The sequence below is a fragment of the Myiozetetes cayanensis genome, unplaced genomic scaffold (genome assembly GCF_022539395.1).
Source record: "Myiozetetes cayanensis isolate MyiCay16 unplaced genomic scaffold, myiCay2020 scf1, whole genome shotgun sequence".
In the NCBI taxonomy this organism is placed as follows: domain Eukaryota; kingdom Metazoa; phylum Chordata; class Aves; order Passeriformes; family Tyrannidae; genus Myiozetetes; species Myiozetetes cayanensis.
In genome coordinates, this window is record NW_026086604.1 from 86,347,765 (window position 1) to 86,365,061 (window position 17,297).

A 17,297-nucleotide genomic window follows, 5' to 3' on the forward strand; every position below is an offset into this window, starting at 1 on the left:
TGCCTAATGGTAGCACTAAAATTTTATATCAACATGATGATGCTAGTGTCACTGGGTCAATTATGAACCTTAGGGTCATAATCAGGAAGACTATGTAAATAAGTAGCCTCTGCGCTCAGTCAGAGGAGGAGATAAACACCTCAGAAGAACCACTGAGGTGGTCCCAAAGCTTTAGGTGAGATACAGTGAGAGTTGCTCAAAGCCTACAAGAGAGGAGGCCCTAGGATTCATGTGGAAAGTAGATCAGTGCTCCTCAGGATCAAGGTGTTGTGAGGCTCAAAGTTTGGCTTGTCTTCATCAGAGCAGGACAAAGCTAGAAGCTGCCAAACTTTTATCTTGACCATTTCGCGACACCCTCTCAAAAACTGTAGGATTTTATTTAAAAAATTTTAATTTTAAAAAGTACATTCTGTTTTGGACAAAACTGAGTAAGTTTCAAAACAATAAATCCATAAAACCTACTGTACTTACATGTTACCTGAATGGCATGATTATTTCTCTCTGGTCACCCGACCTGTCAGATTTTCCATTAATATTAATACACAAACCCTTGCAAATGAAACTCCCATTTAACTGTTTAGGCTAATATTTCACAGGATGAAAAGAACAGCTTTCAAAATACAGGAAAAATCCAGAGCACGCGACCACATTTCACAGGTCAGTGGCTGGGATAGCAGGAGCTGCTGAAGGAGAGCTGAAGGAACATACTTGCTCAGGGGCATTTTAGCACTCTTGTGATACGATACCCATATTCATCAGCGTGCAACAATCCCCTCTCCAGATGAAAAACACTACAGATCATGTTCCTAATAAAACAGTCAATTTGCCTCCTTCTCTTTTTTGTTGTTGGAAGGAATTCCTTACAACCTCACCTCCCTGGGGCATGTCTTCCTCTCCGCCTTTGTCGATCAGGAGAAAACAAGGCTCTGTGCAACAACAAAGTGTTGCTGGCCGGTCTCAGAGACACTCGTGCCAGGTTTCAGACAGACCCCAGAAATTACTATTGGTTTAGATGCCCTGATTATCACTAAGGTAGGAAAAAATGATGTAGATAGGAGGCATGGTAAGAGCACATTTCTGCCCTGACAAGCACATCAGGGTGAAAGTTGTTACCCTTTCAGAAAACTCCACCGTATAAGCTCTGGACAGTGCTGTCAGACTTCAGTAGAGGAAGTTTTATTCAGCCCATATTTCTAAACAGCTTCAAAGGGTAGCTATTTCAAATCTTGTGCCAGAGATGGGCTTTCTAGCCCACTGAAACCACAGGTTTTAACATATCTACACCAGGAAGGACGAGTATCCTCGCTGAGTCCCATGACCTACGTTCAGTCTGCTTGCACTTGGTTTTAGCTTAGTCAAAGTTTACCTGTAGGTTCAGGCACAGTTTGCTCTGCCTTCTGAGCTCACGTTAAGACAGAAAAGAGGATGGAACTTTTTGGTCTTGAGATCAAGTGGGTGTCTTTGCTAAACTCACAGCATAGGCAGACAGAGAACGACAAAACCTCAGCCTTCCACTGATTCTCCTAGAGCTGTTCTTATACACAGACAGACCTAGTTCAGTACTTTCTATATCCCACCAGCCCCATTAGTGGGCAAAGAGATTTTGCTCTGCTCTGTGCAGATGTCTTTAGTAGTCTATGCTGTCAGTGTGTGGATTTTTATATTTAAATATCATTAGTTCCCAGAATATTTAAATGTCATTATTAGAAAGCAAGCTACTCAAGGCTTCAGTTTTGTAACATTGCTTAAGTGTTCTCTAGCATCTAAAGTAATTCACTCTTTGTCAGCATCCTTCTGTGTGACAATCACACATTGGTAGCAAAGTAATTTCCTTTAAAGGAAGAAATAAAGACCCTGATCTACAAACCCATGTTTCCAGTTACATACATAATTGACACATGAATTTCATGTATTTGCATATGCAAGCTCACAACCACGTAGCAATGTAGATGTTAAGTATTTGTTAAGAATTTCACTATCCCTTTACCTGACTAGATCAATGGGTATCAACAGTACCCTACCCAAGCTCAGAGTATGTCTACCAGAGCTGTAAGATGAGATAAGCCTAGTAATTACAGAACACTGAGATTTTTAAAATCATGTCCTCGGAAAAAAGAAATTTGTTCAGCACCAAGGAGGATAAATCACAAGTAATTAAATAAATACTAGTTTTTAAACAGTTACACCCACCCATAATGGACACCACCACAATAACTTTTCCATAATGTGATTTTTTTCTTAAGCCCCATATGTTAGCAATTCGTTATGTCTTTAAATCATTGGGGTTGATATTTCATATAACATTTTTACTTACTATTGTAACTTTGAATGTTCTCATTGTCCAGATATATCACTAACTCTTTTCAGAATCCAGCTAAGTTACTGGTCTTAGAGATGTTGTATGTGCCAAATGAGTTACCTCTATTATAAACTCCAAGAGAACAAATGAGTGCACTAAGTCAAAGGTGTTAAAGTAACCTTGTTTACAGCACCCAACAATCGTATGAGAGACCTATTGGCTAATTCTGTTTTGTGCAAAAAATGAAGAGTCAGCTGATTTTTGTCACAAAGAGTAGGAATCACTGTTGTTAAATAAGTGACTGTCCTGGGGGTTTTCAGAACTGCTCACATCATACTTCAACCTACCAAGGGGAGGAGGGAGCCATTGTATGAATTACCTCTGCAATATTTCATGAGCTAGTAAATTTTCTATGGAAATTATCCAGCTTGATGAAAATGTCTGTATTTCAAACCTCACAAGAGTCTGATTTAGAAGAGAAATAGTGCTTGTTTACTGCAGCTTCACTGAAGACAAAGATGGAGAGAACCTGAAGTGTTGAAATGTTAACGTTCCAAGAAAACTAATTATCATATTTTCACTTGCAAACTTCAAGCCTGCTGCTAATTAATCTCTGTGGAAAGGCTGTGTATGAATCAAATTATAATGTAAGTCAGATTATACAGGATGAGATGTATAACATACCCTGCCACTGAGGAGAACAAAATGGATTGCTTGCACAGAAATGACAAAAAACCCAAAGAGCTTGCTCTTCATTAGTGCACCGATCTGTACCAGCCAGCTGATGACAGATTCGCCCCAACAGAGTGTTGCAAACCACCTTGGATTTTCAAAAGTTTGCCTGTGGTCACAAATTATCTAGATGCAAGGAGGAAAAACTATTTGACTGAGCAAACCTTGATGTGGCACTCGCAGAGTTCTGTTGTGAAAACATCTTGAGGGCAATCAAGTGCCATTAGCACATGTCAATGAAGCTTCCCATGAATTACTACAAAAATTACAGTTAAGTGTGCTCCTCCTCCATCACTGTCCAACCTTTCTGACAAAACAGTTTGGGTGTCTGTTGAAGTATTACAGAAATTATCACCTGTCTGACAGTATAGTAATCAGAAGTATGTCAGCAGACTATTAATTTGGTTCATCTGCAATAGCACCTTTATATAATTCATTTATTGATTATGGGATTAAAACAATTTGTTACCATTCACTCCAGAAATACTATATCATGCATATAATGGGGATAGCAAAAGAGACTTGAATAAATCAGTTCTCATTGACAAGAAAAAACAAATATATATTGGAAACAGAAACAAGATACATGTTTTCTAAACACAAGATCATGTTTACAAACTCCCTAAGTAAATTCCGTGGACTTTGATTAAATCATTTTGTTTTCAATTTATAGTCTTATCATGAACTATGACATGTCAACCAAAAAAAGAAATGTTCTAAGTAGCTCGTAATACTTGCATCTACATAGTTTGCCTTTCTTTTTAAATCTTTTTTTATTTGATTAACTTATTATCATGCAACTTTCAGATTTGTAGAAGCTTGCATAGCTGTGAGGTTTTTTTAATCCTTTTTTTCTTCTATTTCTTTTTGGTTGGGTGTTTTTTTCCTCTTTCGGATGGGATACAACATTGAATCAAGCAAGTCCTGTGCAGCGTTACTCTACCAGCTCAATTTCCAATGTTGTTTTCATTAGTCTACTTGTTGATTATATCCGTTCTGCCATTGTTATAATTTATTACAAAGCCTCTTTTTTGTGCACATCTGTTTTAGTAGTTGCACTCATTAGATCTATCCACACAGGCAAAAGAAGTTTTCCTTTACCTAGGTTGCATTACCTGGTATTCTACAGCTTGCACATACACACTTTCTGATGAATTACTAATCAACAGTTGTGAAGTTTAACAGCATGCCTGGGTATGGTCAGCATAGCTGGCTATTCCAGATGCTTCCAACCATCCGCATTTACCTCCTTTCTTCTTTTCACCCATCAGTCTCTGTGGACTAAAACTCTAAAAGAACAGCAAGCAAAGTGTTTCAGGACCATCTGGCCAATTTGATGCTACACAGTTCAAGGCCTTGTCATTTCATACAGAAATCATTTTGTTTTAAATCTAAGAGGCGACAGAGTGCTACGCTCTTTTCTGACCTTACATTTTGCTCTTTTTTCTGTAACATCCCATTATGGGGTTGAGCCTTCCTCTGCTCATCTCATGACTTTCAATCTCTATTTAATCTTGAAAAAACCCAACAGACTTTGCCTTCAATAATTTATTCCAGATGAGAATCTGACCTTATATACACAGATCACGGAAAAGTTCAGTAAGACATGGCCCTATTTCCTCCCTTCTCATTTGCTTACACAGATAGATGGAAATTCTGGCCTTAATAAAGTCAGTACAAGTTTTGCTGTTGACTGTGATGGGTCAAGGTTTCCCTCCTACAATGTCTGTAGCAGATAGGTGATTACTTGTCACCTCAACATGCTGAGCTGAATTGTCCTGGACCAGTGGGTGATTTACCTGTACTGGTTAAAACAGTTGTGCACTACCTCAGATCAACAAAGTGATTTATTCATACTGGTGCTTAAGGAATTAAATTCTATATTACTGTGATTTTTTCTGGATATGCTTACAGTCAGCCTTGCTGCTGTTTTATAGTCTCCTATGCAACTCTTACAGCAAACTTTGTTTTGATTCTTCATAGAATCTAAACTGCTGGAGACATTGTACTGAGAGCTCCAGTAAGCAAGTTAAAAATTTTTACAATATGGGTTAAGGTTAAGAAAAAGAAATCTAATTGTGAACTCACAAAATGCTAGGCTTCTAAAAGATCACTGAAACTAGTTTAAGGAATAAAAACTGCACATCAAAGTTATAAGACCTTATCTTCAGCAACTTGAGAGTGGTCTCAGCCATTTCTTGTTTCTTAAAGATATAATAGAGTGTACATGAGGTACAGCTTACCTCTTAGTAACCCTGTGAGTTAAGGTATAACTCACATTCAGAAAGAGTTTGCAAAGAGAAGAGTGAATAAATAAAAAGGAAATTGACACTTTCTATTCCTTTGGTTTCTCGACACGTTCTCATGTCTCCATTTGCAGATCAGTGATATCTAAACCAGCAGTTTGAGGAGAATTCTTGTATACAACCATGATTGTATAGTTATCTTTTCCTATCAACATCTCTTATCTGGTATTTCTTTTATCTTCTTTCCATTTTCCTTGGCATGGTTGTGTCTTCTGCACAAATTTCTGAACCACTTTCTCTTCTTTTCTTCTATTACCACCTTGTTCTCTGCTGACTTTTCCTTCAGGACTCTATAATCTGTCCCATGGTATTATCCCTTCTAGCTCATTTCCTCAATCTCTCTCCTGCAACTTTTCGCCTATCTTTTGGAAATCAGGCTTCCTGAAAGGCTACAGCAAAATTTCTGTTTGAGTTCATTGGAAAAATTCACCCTACACTTCAAAGAGATCAAATTTAAGATGATTGGATCTATCAGACCCACAGAGACAGGCTGACATTCTTGTTCAAAATTTGGCCTGGTCTCTCCATCAATTTCTTTAAACAAAAAGAGGCAAGAAATCACAGAGTAGTACTAAACCTTCAAACAGAAAATACACTCAATTGTGCTGTCACTATATTCTTTAGCCTTTTGGCAGCAAGACTAGAATCTTAAGAATAGACAAATTAGAGCAATCTCAGGTTTAGTACCTCCTGCCTTCATCAGCCCCCAACCATGGTCCTGCTCTGGAGACTAACTGGAGGATCATGCAGCTTCCTCTAAGACAAGATCAGAAGTTAACCTCCTTCTCCTAAATGGCTTAAATGACTTGCTCTCTGACAGCTCTTGTAACACTGACACATCGAACATTGGTTTCCTCTATTGCCAGTGCTGATTCCACCAGCAAGGGCAGGATTTTGTCCTCAACTATTCACAAGTAATTAATGCATTATTGAACAGGAATAAATAGATAGCAATTAAATAACAAGTATTAATGACTTATTTATTAACATATTAATAGTTGGCCTGAGAGTAATAAATGCAAATTAGTGTAAAGTGGTACCAAAAATTGTGTCGATAATAGGCCCTGAAGTAATCTTGTGTGTTCAAGATAATTACAAATATATTTTCCTTTCAAAAATCTACTGCCGGGTAATTTTTTATGGTTTGCTATAATATCATTTTAAAATTAGAAAATTAGCCTTAGTCTCATTAAAATAATTTTGCAGTGCATCAGGCTTTATTTCAAGTGCAAGTTTCACATTATCTTCCTGCCTACAGACCTTGTTTTTTTTTTTCAGAAACCCTCCTTATGTGCCACCATTTAGGGCCTATGCTTGGTACACTAACAGTGTTGGTTTAGCTTACTACTTGCGCAACTTTTACTCATCATTAGTATGATTATGTAAAAAGTACCTCTGCAAGTAGGGGTGGTTCCTGGAGGGCTAAATCCAGTCAAAATCTCTAAAGGCTAGATTTTTTTCCTTTTTATTCCTGCTAATAACAATTCACCAGTCAAAGAGTTCAGAGGTTTTAAACATGAGCAAGGTGATGCAAAGGGCTCTGCACACTTAACAACTAATCCAGCCACAATAGATCCCACTCAGAAGACCATCCCTGCTCAGCTGTTTTTCTAGAAATATCTTTTTTCAAACCTTCTTATTTGTTTAGACAAAAAGAAAACCCTGCTTCATGCCTTGGTTGTGAACTGTTACTTAACTTTGGAAAACCAATTACTTGGTGAGGACAGTAAGACATTGTCACTTTTATCACTCCTACAAAAAAGAAAGGCTTGACTAAAATGTGGAGTCCTGACCTCATCACTGGTCTGCTATCAATGGCAAGTTAATGTATTCCTGTCTGACACTGGTCCTGATTTTATCGATTCTAGAATTTGGCACACATTTAGCATGTGACCATGTCTAATAAAAGATGAGTAAATATTCAGCTCTGCCTCCATAGGTTGAGAAATGGAGGTCCAGGATTCCTCCTAGCAGAGGGTGCACAGAACACTGTTTCTGCAAATGTTTGTTTCTTCAAATATTTCTGTCTGCCTTTGTAGGGGGCATTTTTAGTTCTTTGCAGCTTTCCTCATTAAAGGCATTGTAAATGACTTTTTTTTTAAAAAATCAAGTCCATTTCTGTATGGTACAGGGGTTTGGTGGCCCTCTCCCCACAGTGCCTTCCAAACCACTACGTAAATGTGATTGTGGCCATGTAATCTGTGTACCTGGAAATATAATTCGTTTTGTTGCTAATGAAGGTCCTACGGCACAAATTTATTAACAGTATACTTTTCCATGGGATAATAATTGGGTCGATAATATTAAACTCATAGGCTCATTATTTAATTGCAAGGGCAGATTATGAATACAGCTTCTAAAATGTATTTTAATGAAAAACACTACATCCTGACCTAATCATATCAACCTTATGCTATCTAATTAAGGATGCAAAAAATCATTAGAGTTGCAAAATATTAGTTCCAGCTCCATCAGGCTGTTAGCTGCCCCTTCATGAATATATATTTTTTTTTACTCTATGATAAATAGTTAATGAAGTAAAAATGACAAAATTTGCATGTAGGCAAATTAGTTTAATAGACTGATGTCTTCCTGGTCTACAGAAAGTGACCTTTTTCCTATCAAAAGAATGACTAAAAATACTTTGAAATGATGGCATGGATGTCATTCTACAAATGACAAATCACTTCTCTGAACAATATAAAAATTATAAAATGCAATAACCTTAAATTCTCATCATATTGTAAATGTGTCCTCTGCTGCTGCATTTATCAATTTAATAAAAGGAAATTAAGCATATTATAAAATACCCATTTATGGGGCAATTTTTAATCCAGGGAATAAAAATGAGAAGCAAGTGGTTAATAGCAAGAAAATATTGCAAAAACGTAGACCTATTTTTTCCAGAAGGTTTGACTGACTATTTACTTGAATGACCTCCATTTAAAATATATTTTTTATATGGAGTGATGTAAGATATGGCAGCCTCATGCTTCCCTTTATAAAAATTGTTCACAGTTAATTTTGTATCTTATTTAAAAATTAACATATTAATAATGCACGCAATAAGGGCTAGTGATGTGTCTTCCATACTGATTACCTTGTACAATTAGACATACAAAAAGAAAGGGACAAGACAAATACCTTATGCAAATCTATGGCTGAAAAAAGGGTCTTTCAGTATCTGCAATGCCTAGGAGCATAAAAGACCTACACATATAGTTCTCAGTCTTGCAGGGAGATGCTTCATGAGGAGAACATTTTTCTACAATGGAGAAAGTCTTTATTACAAAACTAGATTTACCAAAGAGCTACCAAAACTTCTTTTGATGGTTCTCTTTTCCATCAAAATAATATAAATAACAACAACCAAAAAAAAAGAGTAGAAGGGGAATATTTCAGGTTTCTGAAGAACATTTGTTCTTTTTTCAGAGTATTCATGTTTTGTTCAGATAACTCAGGAGTTTTGGTCGTCAGTCTCCTCTTACAAACTTCCCCCATTTGTGAGGCAGATCGTGTGCCACTGAAGTAAATGGTAGAGATCCTGCTGATACCAGTGATGCAAATTTCTGCACTGTTTCGACATTGTTCATACCTTCTTTTGTTATATAGACTGCACCAATATGTCCCATAGAGTATAGGAATGTTTAATGCTGTCCCAGCCTGGCATTTGATTAGGGTTGATACAAAGGAAAAGACATGAAATTCATGCAGATGGAGACAGAATAGAATCAGAAACTTAGGAGCTTAGTAAAGACAAAACTGCACATCACTTTGCTTTGTTGAATGAAATGTGCACTGCTACCTACACAGCACTGGGATTCTTCCCTCTGCTCTGACTACACCCTCCGTGCTGCTGGATTCGGCTGAGGCCCGATCCATTTTAAAGGATCTCAGACTAAGGTCAGGTAGACACATTTAAGTGTGGCATTTCATGCATGCCAGGCTGCATATTAGGAAAAATACTAGGCACTTACATGTGTCTATAGCTGTGGTTCATGTTTTTCAGTATTTTGGCCCTTGAAGTATGTATTACCGTAGCAGTGGACAGTCCATATTTCCTCCATTCAGCGACAGACTATTTGTATACAGAAAGGTAATTTTTCTTTCCATTCTTTTATATCTTTGTCCCCAACCTCTCCTTTCCATCTGCCATTCTTTTTTACCTTTTCTTTTTTTCTCTTATTCAGCCCTTGCTGCACTGCTGCAAGAAATGATGCACTGATAATAACATTAGAAATTTATTCAGTACTAAAAACAGAAAGGTAGTTGTTTGCAGTTGCCTCATCTGCCCCTTTTTCCATATGGCATTGGTAGTTCAAAAGCTTCTTGAACTCTGTCAGGCTTGGTGCTGCGACCAGTTCTCTGGGAAGCCTGGTCCAGTGCCCAACCACCCTCTGGGTAAAGAACCTTTTTCTAATATCCAACCTAAACCTCCTCCTGACATATAAAGTGAGGTCCACTATATATATTCTTTGCTTGACCTTACTTGTAACAAAGGTAATAGAAGCCAGTCATCAGTGGTTATGCTTTAACTTACTGTAGAAAGATTTCAAAATTAAATAAGTTCTATCTGCATAAAGAGTGGGAATGGCTGAGACAGGTGTCTGTGGAAACACATTCACTCCATCCAATGTTTTTCCCTCTGTTGAAACACTATGTGCTGCTTTGCACTTTTCCACAAAAATTAAGCTTACTGAGTATCTGCTTTTTCATTCAGTTTTTCCTTTCAGGGTCCAAACTGTCATCATGAAAAAAAAGTGGAAAATAATTACAGCTGTGGCAGATGTTTATAACAGTGACAACTGAGGCTGTATATTTCTATAATGCTGATCTTTCAGAGGTAGCTATAGAGACTTGAGAAACCTGCAAGACCCTAATCTGAAGTACTTGTCCCAGTGGATTAGAAAGGAAAAACAAAACAACTCATACGTACTTAAGAGGACTAATTTCCTTCCTATATGGAATCTGTTCATTTTTACATTGAAGCAGCAGAGTTACCAAACAAAGCATTGTATTCACAGGTATTCATAGATGTATAAATCAAATCGATGAGCACTTTTAACAATTAACCAAAAGCTGGTTTATGAAATAGTCCCATGGGAATTAATAACACTGACGCAAAGCTAGAAAGCAAGGAAGAAGAAGTCCCTCACAGAAGGAAGACAGTGTGCCTCACAGACTGCTGACCATGTTATTTCTTGTATTTTCAATCCTCTCAAAGCAATTATGACCAGAAGCCTCATCTGTGGATGACACCTCCACTGCTGGACACTTTGTAAACACAGATTAATCTCCTATACATCACAGTTTAAAGTGTATATTTGAGAGACTAGACACTAGTGGATGACTGGAAAAGAAATAGAAGTTACTTTTGATAACCAAAGTGGAGAACCTTCCCCTGCACATTTCCAACTTACCCCACTCCTCTGGGCAATCCTGGAAGGAAAGAGCCAGAGAGCAGAGCACAGCTATCATTTCTGACTGACCAAAGACACACCCTCCTCAGGGCAGCTCCACCTACACCTTTTTAAAGAGTGAATTCTACTTGTTCATGGAACTCACCAGTTTGCTGAGCTGGCAGAGAAATTATCTGGGACGATACTGACATTTAAACAAGTAGTAGGTCTTTATGACCCATTCAAGAACTAGTAGAGACACAGATCATTTTTTACACCAGTGATGCCTCTAAACCTTTGGTTACTAAGTAGATTGTAACCCCTTATGATGTTCAGGTAATGCACATGCAACTTCACAAATTTCTCCTGAACAGGCTTAACTTCTCTCTTCAGTGAAGCATCCTAAGAATAACTTTCTAATATCTATGTCCTCTTTGGTAACGCCCAGAAATACAAAGCATTAATTTGGATTACAGACTCCTTTTGCAGACTCTGTTCACCACTCACCATCCGTCTTTCACCATTGATTCCTCTCCACTGCTCAGCCCTCTTTATAATGTAGCTCAGCTCCTGACTGGAAATCTCGAAGTCCAGTGGAACAAAGAATGTGCCTTCCTCACCATGAATACGTCGAAATACATCCAACAGCCAACCTTCGCTATGTAGCCTAAGGATAGAAATGACACAACGGGTTCATTTTTGAAAGGACTCTTCACACACAAATAAAGCATCCTACAAAAGTTGTCCTTTTGTGGACTTCTAAATCTTGATTTTACCTTCATGACTATGCTCTCCACCCATGAATAAGAAGCTTCTTTCCAACAAGTTCTCCAACATACAGCCCTCCCCAACCCTCTGTAGGATTTACAGTACCTGAATCAAATCACATAAATGTAGCAGAAATTTATTTTAATTATTAAAAAATTTTTACTTCCCAAAAAGATCCTGATCCTCCTTTCCTTTGTCCTTAGCATTGGGCTGGGTAACTATTCCAGTACCATAGTTAGGCATAAATGGAAGTCTTGGTGTGCCAAGGTTCAATAATGGGAAAACCATGTCATAGAGAAAGGAACAACTCACCATTATTTTCAAACCTAAGCCTGGAGTCTACACAGTCTAAACTTCGCTTGATGTTAGAAAAGTTCATTTCATTTGCTGGCTTTGTTTTTCTATGACATTTCTGTGTTGTGTTAAGGAATTGACTAAGCACTACACAGTAAAACTTCCTACCACAAGAAAGACTTGCTGTGTGGTATTTCTTAATGTAGGTGAAACCAAGAAATATTGTGAGGCTTTTGAAAAAGTCTGGTGTCACATTTTTAGACTAAGATGAACTTAAAAACTTAAAAAAATTGCTATTGGATTAAAATCAAACTTCTTCAATTCATCTCTTTTTCATTCTACTTTTATTCCAAAACAGGGGTTCAGAAAATAAGAATCAGAAAATTTGGAATCTCAGTTTAGGATATTGGATGGAATCTTTCCTTTTGTACCCTCTTCCAAGCTAATACTCTATTACAATTCAGCATTGCTTGATGCCAATTTCAACCTTTTTGTCCTTCTCAGAGACTGGTTGGGTAGTTACGTGAAGTGCATAGATTGCTGTTTGGCTCTACAACAAAATGCCTGGTTTTCAGTGAGGCTGTACAATTCCTTCATTGCTTGGTAGGTGGGAGGCAGAGCACAGGCATAACTCCTTTTACCTTCTGTACTCTCATCCTTCACACTTGTGACTGTTCTTGTGACTGGTCATTATCCTTGGGTCTTGTATTGGCCTGCATGTGCTGAACAATGTGTGCACATGGGAGAGGCAGAGGGTTGTTTAAGTAAATCAGAATGAACTTCACATTTACACCAGTTCTACATCACATTACAGGGCTCACAGTAAGTGCAGAGAAACACACTCAATAAGCTGCTTAGTACACTTTTGCCCACAACTGAGATTTAGTTTGGAACAGAAATAAGGAGATGCACCACAAGACAGTTTTTCATCTTGATCTCAAGAGGAGCTTTAGCACTCCCTTTAAAGCGGAATGTGTACCAAACTCTATATCCAAGAGTTTCTGTGAAAGAGTAGCTATTCTGATACCAAAATCTGGCAGCCTGGCTCAACATCAGATTAGGAATTTACATCTCATGCTTTGCTGCAAAGGTGTTCTCTGACTTTTTTCCCCACCCTTCTTTTTTTGAAACATTCTTTTTTGAAGCTGCAGCCTTAAATTTGCTGTAGTTTCAAAGATGTCACTCTGGGATTCTCTTATGAAAAGGGGAGAGCAGCTGGAAGAAGACCTAATCAAGAGATAGTTAGTCCTGGGAATATAAATAAACTGGCTACAAGAAATAATAGAAAATACTCCAAAGTGTGAAATGCAAATCAGTGCTAAGGTAAAGTAGGGTACTAGAGTAACTTAAACCATGCTACAGTAGAAATTATTTTTTATAAATAACTAATATCCTTCACTGAGTAATTTCCCAAATTCCACAGTGTCTTCAAAGAAAAGCTTTTCTCCTAATCTCTGGATATATCTCAGATGAACTTTTGATACAATAGATACATTTTTGCAAGAACTGACTCATAATTTAGAATTATCTTGTACTTAGTTGAAAAACTAGCAGTCAAGCTGATGAGCTTTCTGACCTTCTGCTCACGTTGAAGCAATATTATTCCATGGTGTTAGTATTCGAAATTCCAGGTCAGCAATTTAAATGGCTTGTCACTTATCTTGTTAAACAAGAGAAGGACCTTGCCCTTTATTTAAGCTCACTTAATATAACATTCTTATTTCAAATTAGGCAAAATTTAATGCAGTTAAATTACTGTCTATTTGCTGCCATAAACATTTTCTATATGAAGATTTTAAGTACATGGTTATAAACAATATAATTAACTTTGAATTAATTAAGAATCATGAAGGCTGTCTTCCAACTTATTTCCTTTTGTCCAAAAGGACTTAGCCTGCTCTTATTACCTGCTTTAATTTCTTTTCTTCAACATGAAAATAATAAAACACTTCTTGTACCTTAACATGTTGTTATAAATATAAAAGTAGTTGTCTCTATTGCTAATACAATAAAAAAACATAAGTCAGATTATGTTTCTAGACATATGAGAATCAGTATAATACCCTACAAGTCCATTTATTTGTCTTTCAGAAAGAAGAGAAAACATTGAAATGATTTACTATCCAGAGTCAGTTAAAAAAATGGGCTTCTCAAAGAATTACAAAAACCAAAAATTGAAAGATAGTTTTAGTGGTTTAAAATAATTTATTACATCTTCTCTTGAGCCTTTTCTCATCCTTTTTTGGAAAACCACTGTTAAAAAATACAAAAACGGTTTTGCTGTTAACACTGAAAAATGTAGATTTTTGAAGCTTTTTCCTGCATAATGTTTCAATACCAGGAAATTCAGACACTTTCCAGCAGACACTTTTAGTTGAGAGGGGTCTGCATTTTCTCACAGTACAGAAAACATTTCACCAACAAATTCCTGTCTGTTTCTAATGTCTAGAGGAATTAAACTGAAGGAATTGCAACCAGTGCCACTTCATTTTTCCAAAAAGTAATTAGAATATCTCTCCATGCTAGATGTACTACAGACTCCCAAGACACCCAAGGGGAGCCAGCCTTTTTGAGGTATTTTGGTTTATAAAGATGCAAATAGATGTCTACTGCTGCTTATCCCCTGTCCATGATTTCATTAGCTTCCTGCTTGTCCATCAGTGCTTCCATGAAGCTTTTTAGCTGTGGCAGAAACAAACACTTCCCCAGCTTCCTTTCATGGTCTTGTGGGTTCAGCATTCTTATCTTTTTTTTTACACACTGTCAAACACTTCAGTTTAATGGCAAATTGCTGAGTAATTCTAAAAAATGTCACCAACTTCTCCATTCAACTTCCCTGTGGGTTAGGGTCTTAAGACAGAAGATATCCCTCAATATTTATATTGGTTTACCTTATAAGGGAAAAATAAGGTGGATATATGTTTAAAAACATATTTTCTGAACTGAGCAACATTAGATTTGAATGTATTTGAGGTATAACACCTGAGAAATATTCCCACAAAAGGTTGCTACTGCCTTGGTTATAACACTATTTTCTCTTGGCAACAAATGCTATTATATCAATATTCAGGAAACAGTATTATGAATTACAGAGATGTTTTCCTTAAAAACGTTTTAAAAGGTTTTAATGCTGTCACTGTTGGACTCACATTGTGCTGCTCAAGAGTCCTAGCTACATCCAAGGTTCCCACTCCATTGGGCTTTAGACATACAAGGAAGAGAAAGTTGATCCAATTGCAGAAGCTCATAGTATAATTTTACTCTGCACAGACTCCAGTATTCAAAATTTCTCTTTTTGTTATCAAGGAAAAACTTCAAAGACTTTATGCACTGTAACATATTTTGTTATTTTCCCTTTGCTTTTGTATTTTGCAATGAATCATTTTTAAAATGTATTGTGCTAAGACAACTTTTTTTTCCCTTAGTAACATTATTCTCCCACCCCTTTATTGGAAAACATTATGGGAAAATTGATCCAGAAGGAAAGATACCTTTGATGATCTTGCACCTGTTCCCCAGACAATGAAGATGTTGGTAATATTCTCATAAAAACCTGCCTTACAAATGTTTTAATTTAAATTAATTTTCCTGAGTAATAAACGACAGAAGCTAAAACTTATGAAGCTATTCAAAACTATTAAGTCAATGATTAAGAAGGCATTAACGTCTCAAAAACTAATTAACTAGACTACCAGTATATTGGAGTTGTGTACAGCTTCCAGGAATGCAGAAGCTTTGAAATACTTTGCAAAAATTTAGATGGCCATTTATCTTTTCCTGCCTTCTGCAGAGTTTGTGAAAGGGTGACTGAGGGATGATTCTGTCATATGGAGGGAGTATGCTGGGCTTTTCTATTCTTACATCCACCTGCATCTTGCCTTTGCATATGGCTTTTTATTGGTGCTTGCCAGCATTCATCCTTGGATGAATAGAGGGCCAGTACAAAACTCATACCACATTATAGATGAGCCACTCAGAGATTTTGCTCTTCATGTCATATGTAGCTTTCTGAAATTTTTCCTCTTTCTCACAAAATCCCTGCTTATAACACTAAACACAACATCTTCCAAAGTACCTAAATAAAAGGTACACACACTTTACAGCTTATGCCCTTGACACAGACACCATTGCCTGAAGCCAAAGAAACAGAGGCTCCTAGACTCTATGAAAAATCATGATATCAGTTGTGCTCCTGGTGAGGAAGTAAATGGCTCCATCTCTGCCTTGCTGTGCCCAGCAAATCCCAGTGCATTAAAAGTTAAGCAGAAGCTAACCCCTCCTTGGTTATCTGCAATTCTGGACTCTGGATGTGTGACACTGACACGTCTTTTCTGATGTCACCTTATTTTATCTAACAGGAGAAGGGGCATGAGCCTAAGCTCCTAAGGGAATAATAAGATAAAGAGACGTACCTTAAAAAATACAGGTACAATACTGTCGATGAGATCATGAACAGGATTGTATAGAGCATCACAGTGATTAAGGCACCAGGAACCCCTGACTCTTCAGCTCTTAGAAAGACCCAGGAGAGCTTTGCAGCATCAGCAATGGGTTTGTCTACACTGTTCCCAAATCGCTGCCACAGAGAAAGAAAACAATGTAAGAAAATTTCAAACCTGATTAGACCATAGAGACAAAAGAACCTGAATTTCTTTATAAGAAGAATTTAAGTGTATTTTGCAGGGAACACAGTCTGAAACTTAGGAGTCTCCTATACAGAATTTGAAATTAACCATGAGATGTGAAATAAACTATTTTCTAGCTGATTTTAGTACAATTAAAATCTACCCTATAGAGGTGATTTATTCAACAAAACCCATGTCACAGTGAAAATACTCAAAGTGAACTCTGTTATTGTATTTCAGGAAAAGTGGAAAGAGAATAAGGCTGAAATTTGCCTTATTTCTATGACCAAGTAGGCATAATATTGAATAATTTGTTTTCTTCTCGAGAAATCTATTATTTTCCTTTTTTTTCTTTTCCCACCCCCCCATATCTAGTTCTTAAAAACTAGCAACTGTATTGACATATTATTGCCCTCTGCTGGATCAATTTAGAAGAATTTAAATACATATCATGGATCTTCTTCTACCCAAAGCTAAAATAAATTCCTCTCTTCACTTTTTCCTTTTTAAAGTGACATGGTGACAGCTACACCCATACTAGATCATGTTGACACATTTTGCAAGGATGTGAAACTGAACCACGAAAACATCCAGTGTTCATCATTCAGAGAGAGAGTCTGTGACCTTTAGGCTTCAAGAAACCTGCACCTTTCTGAGCAACTTGGCTGAATTAATTCTTAGGAAATGTCAAAACTTTCTTCTCATTTTTGGTTGCCTCCTATACATGCAGTGACACGCACAGCAAAGGAACAACAACTACAAGTCCAGTGATGAGCTATAGAAGAACTGAGATTCTTGAGGACATTTCTGTTCTCTCTTCATCTTTTGCAACACTGCTAGATTTCTGTAATGGAAATTAAAGGTCCCAGGACAC

General features: G+C 37.1%; 1 protein-coding gene across 1 annotated transcript in view; it reads right to left on the reverse strand.

Annotated features, from left to right (window-relative positions):
• Positions 1 to 17,297, reverse strand: part of LOC126648077 (uncharacterized) — an 80,323-nt gene that overhangs the window by 42,117 nt on the left and 20,909 nt on the right. The window contains exons 4-5 of the mRNA XM_050330808.1: positions 16,211 to 16,374; positions 11,244 to 11,403 (exon numbers count right to left, since the gene is read on the reverse strand). Coding sequence (XP_050186765.1) covers positions 11,244 to 11,403; positions 16,211 to 16,374 — 324 coding nt within the window. The remainder of the gene's footprint in view (positions 1 to 11,243; positions 11,404 to 16,210; positions 16,375 to 17,297) is intronic.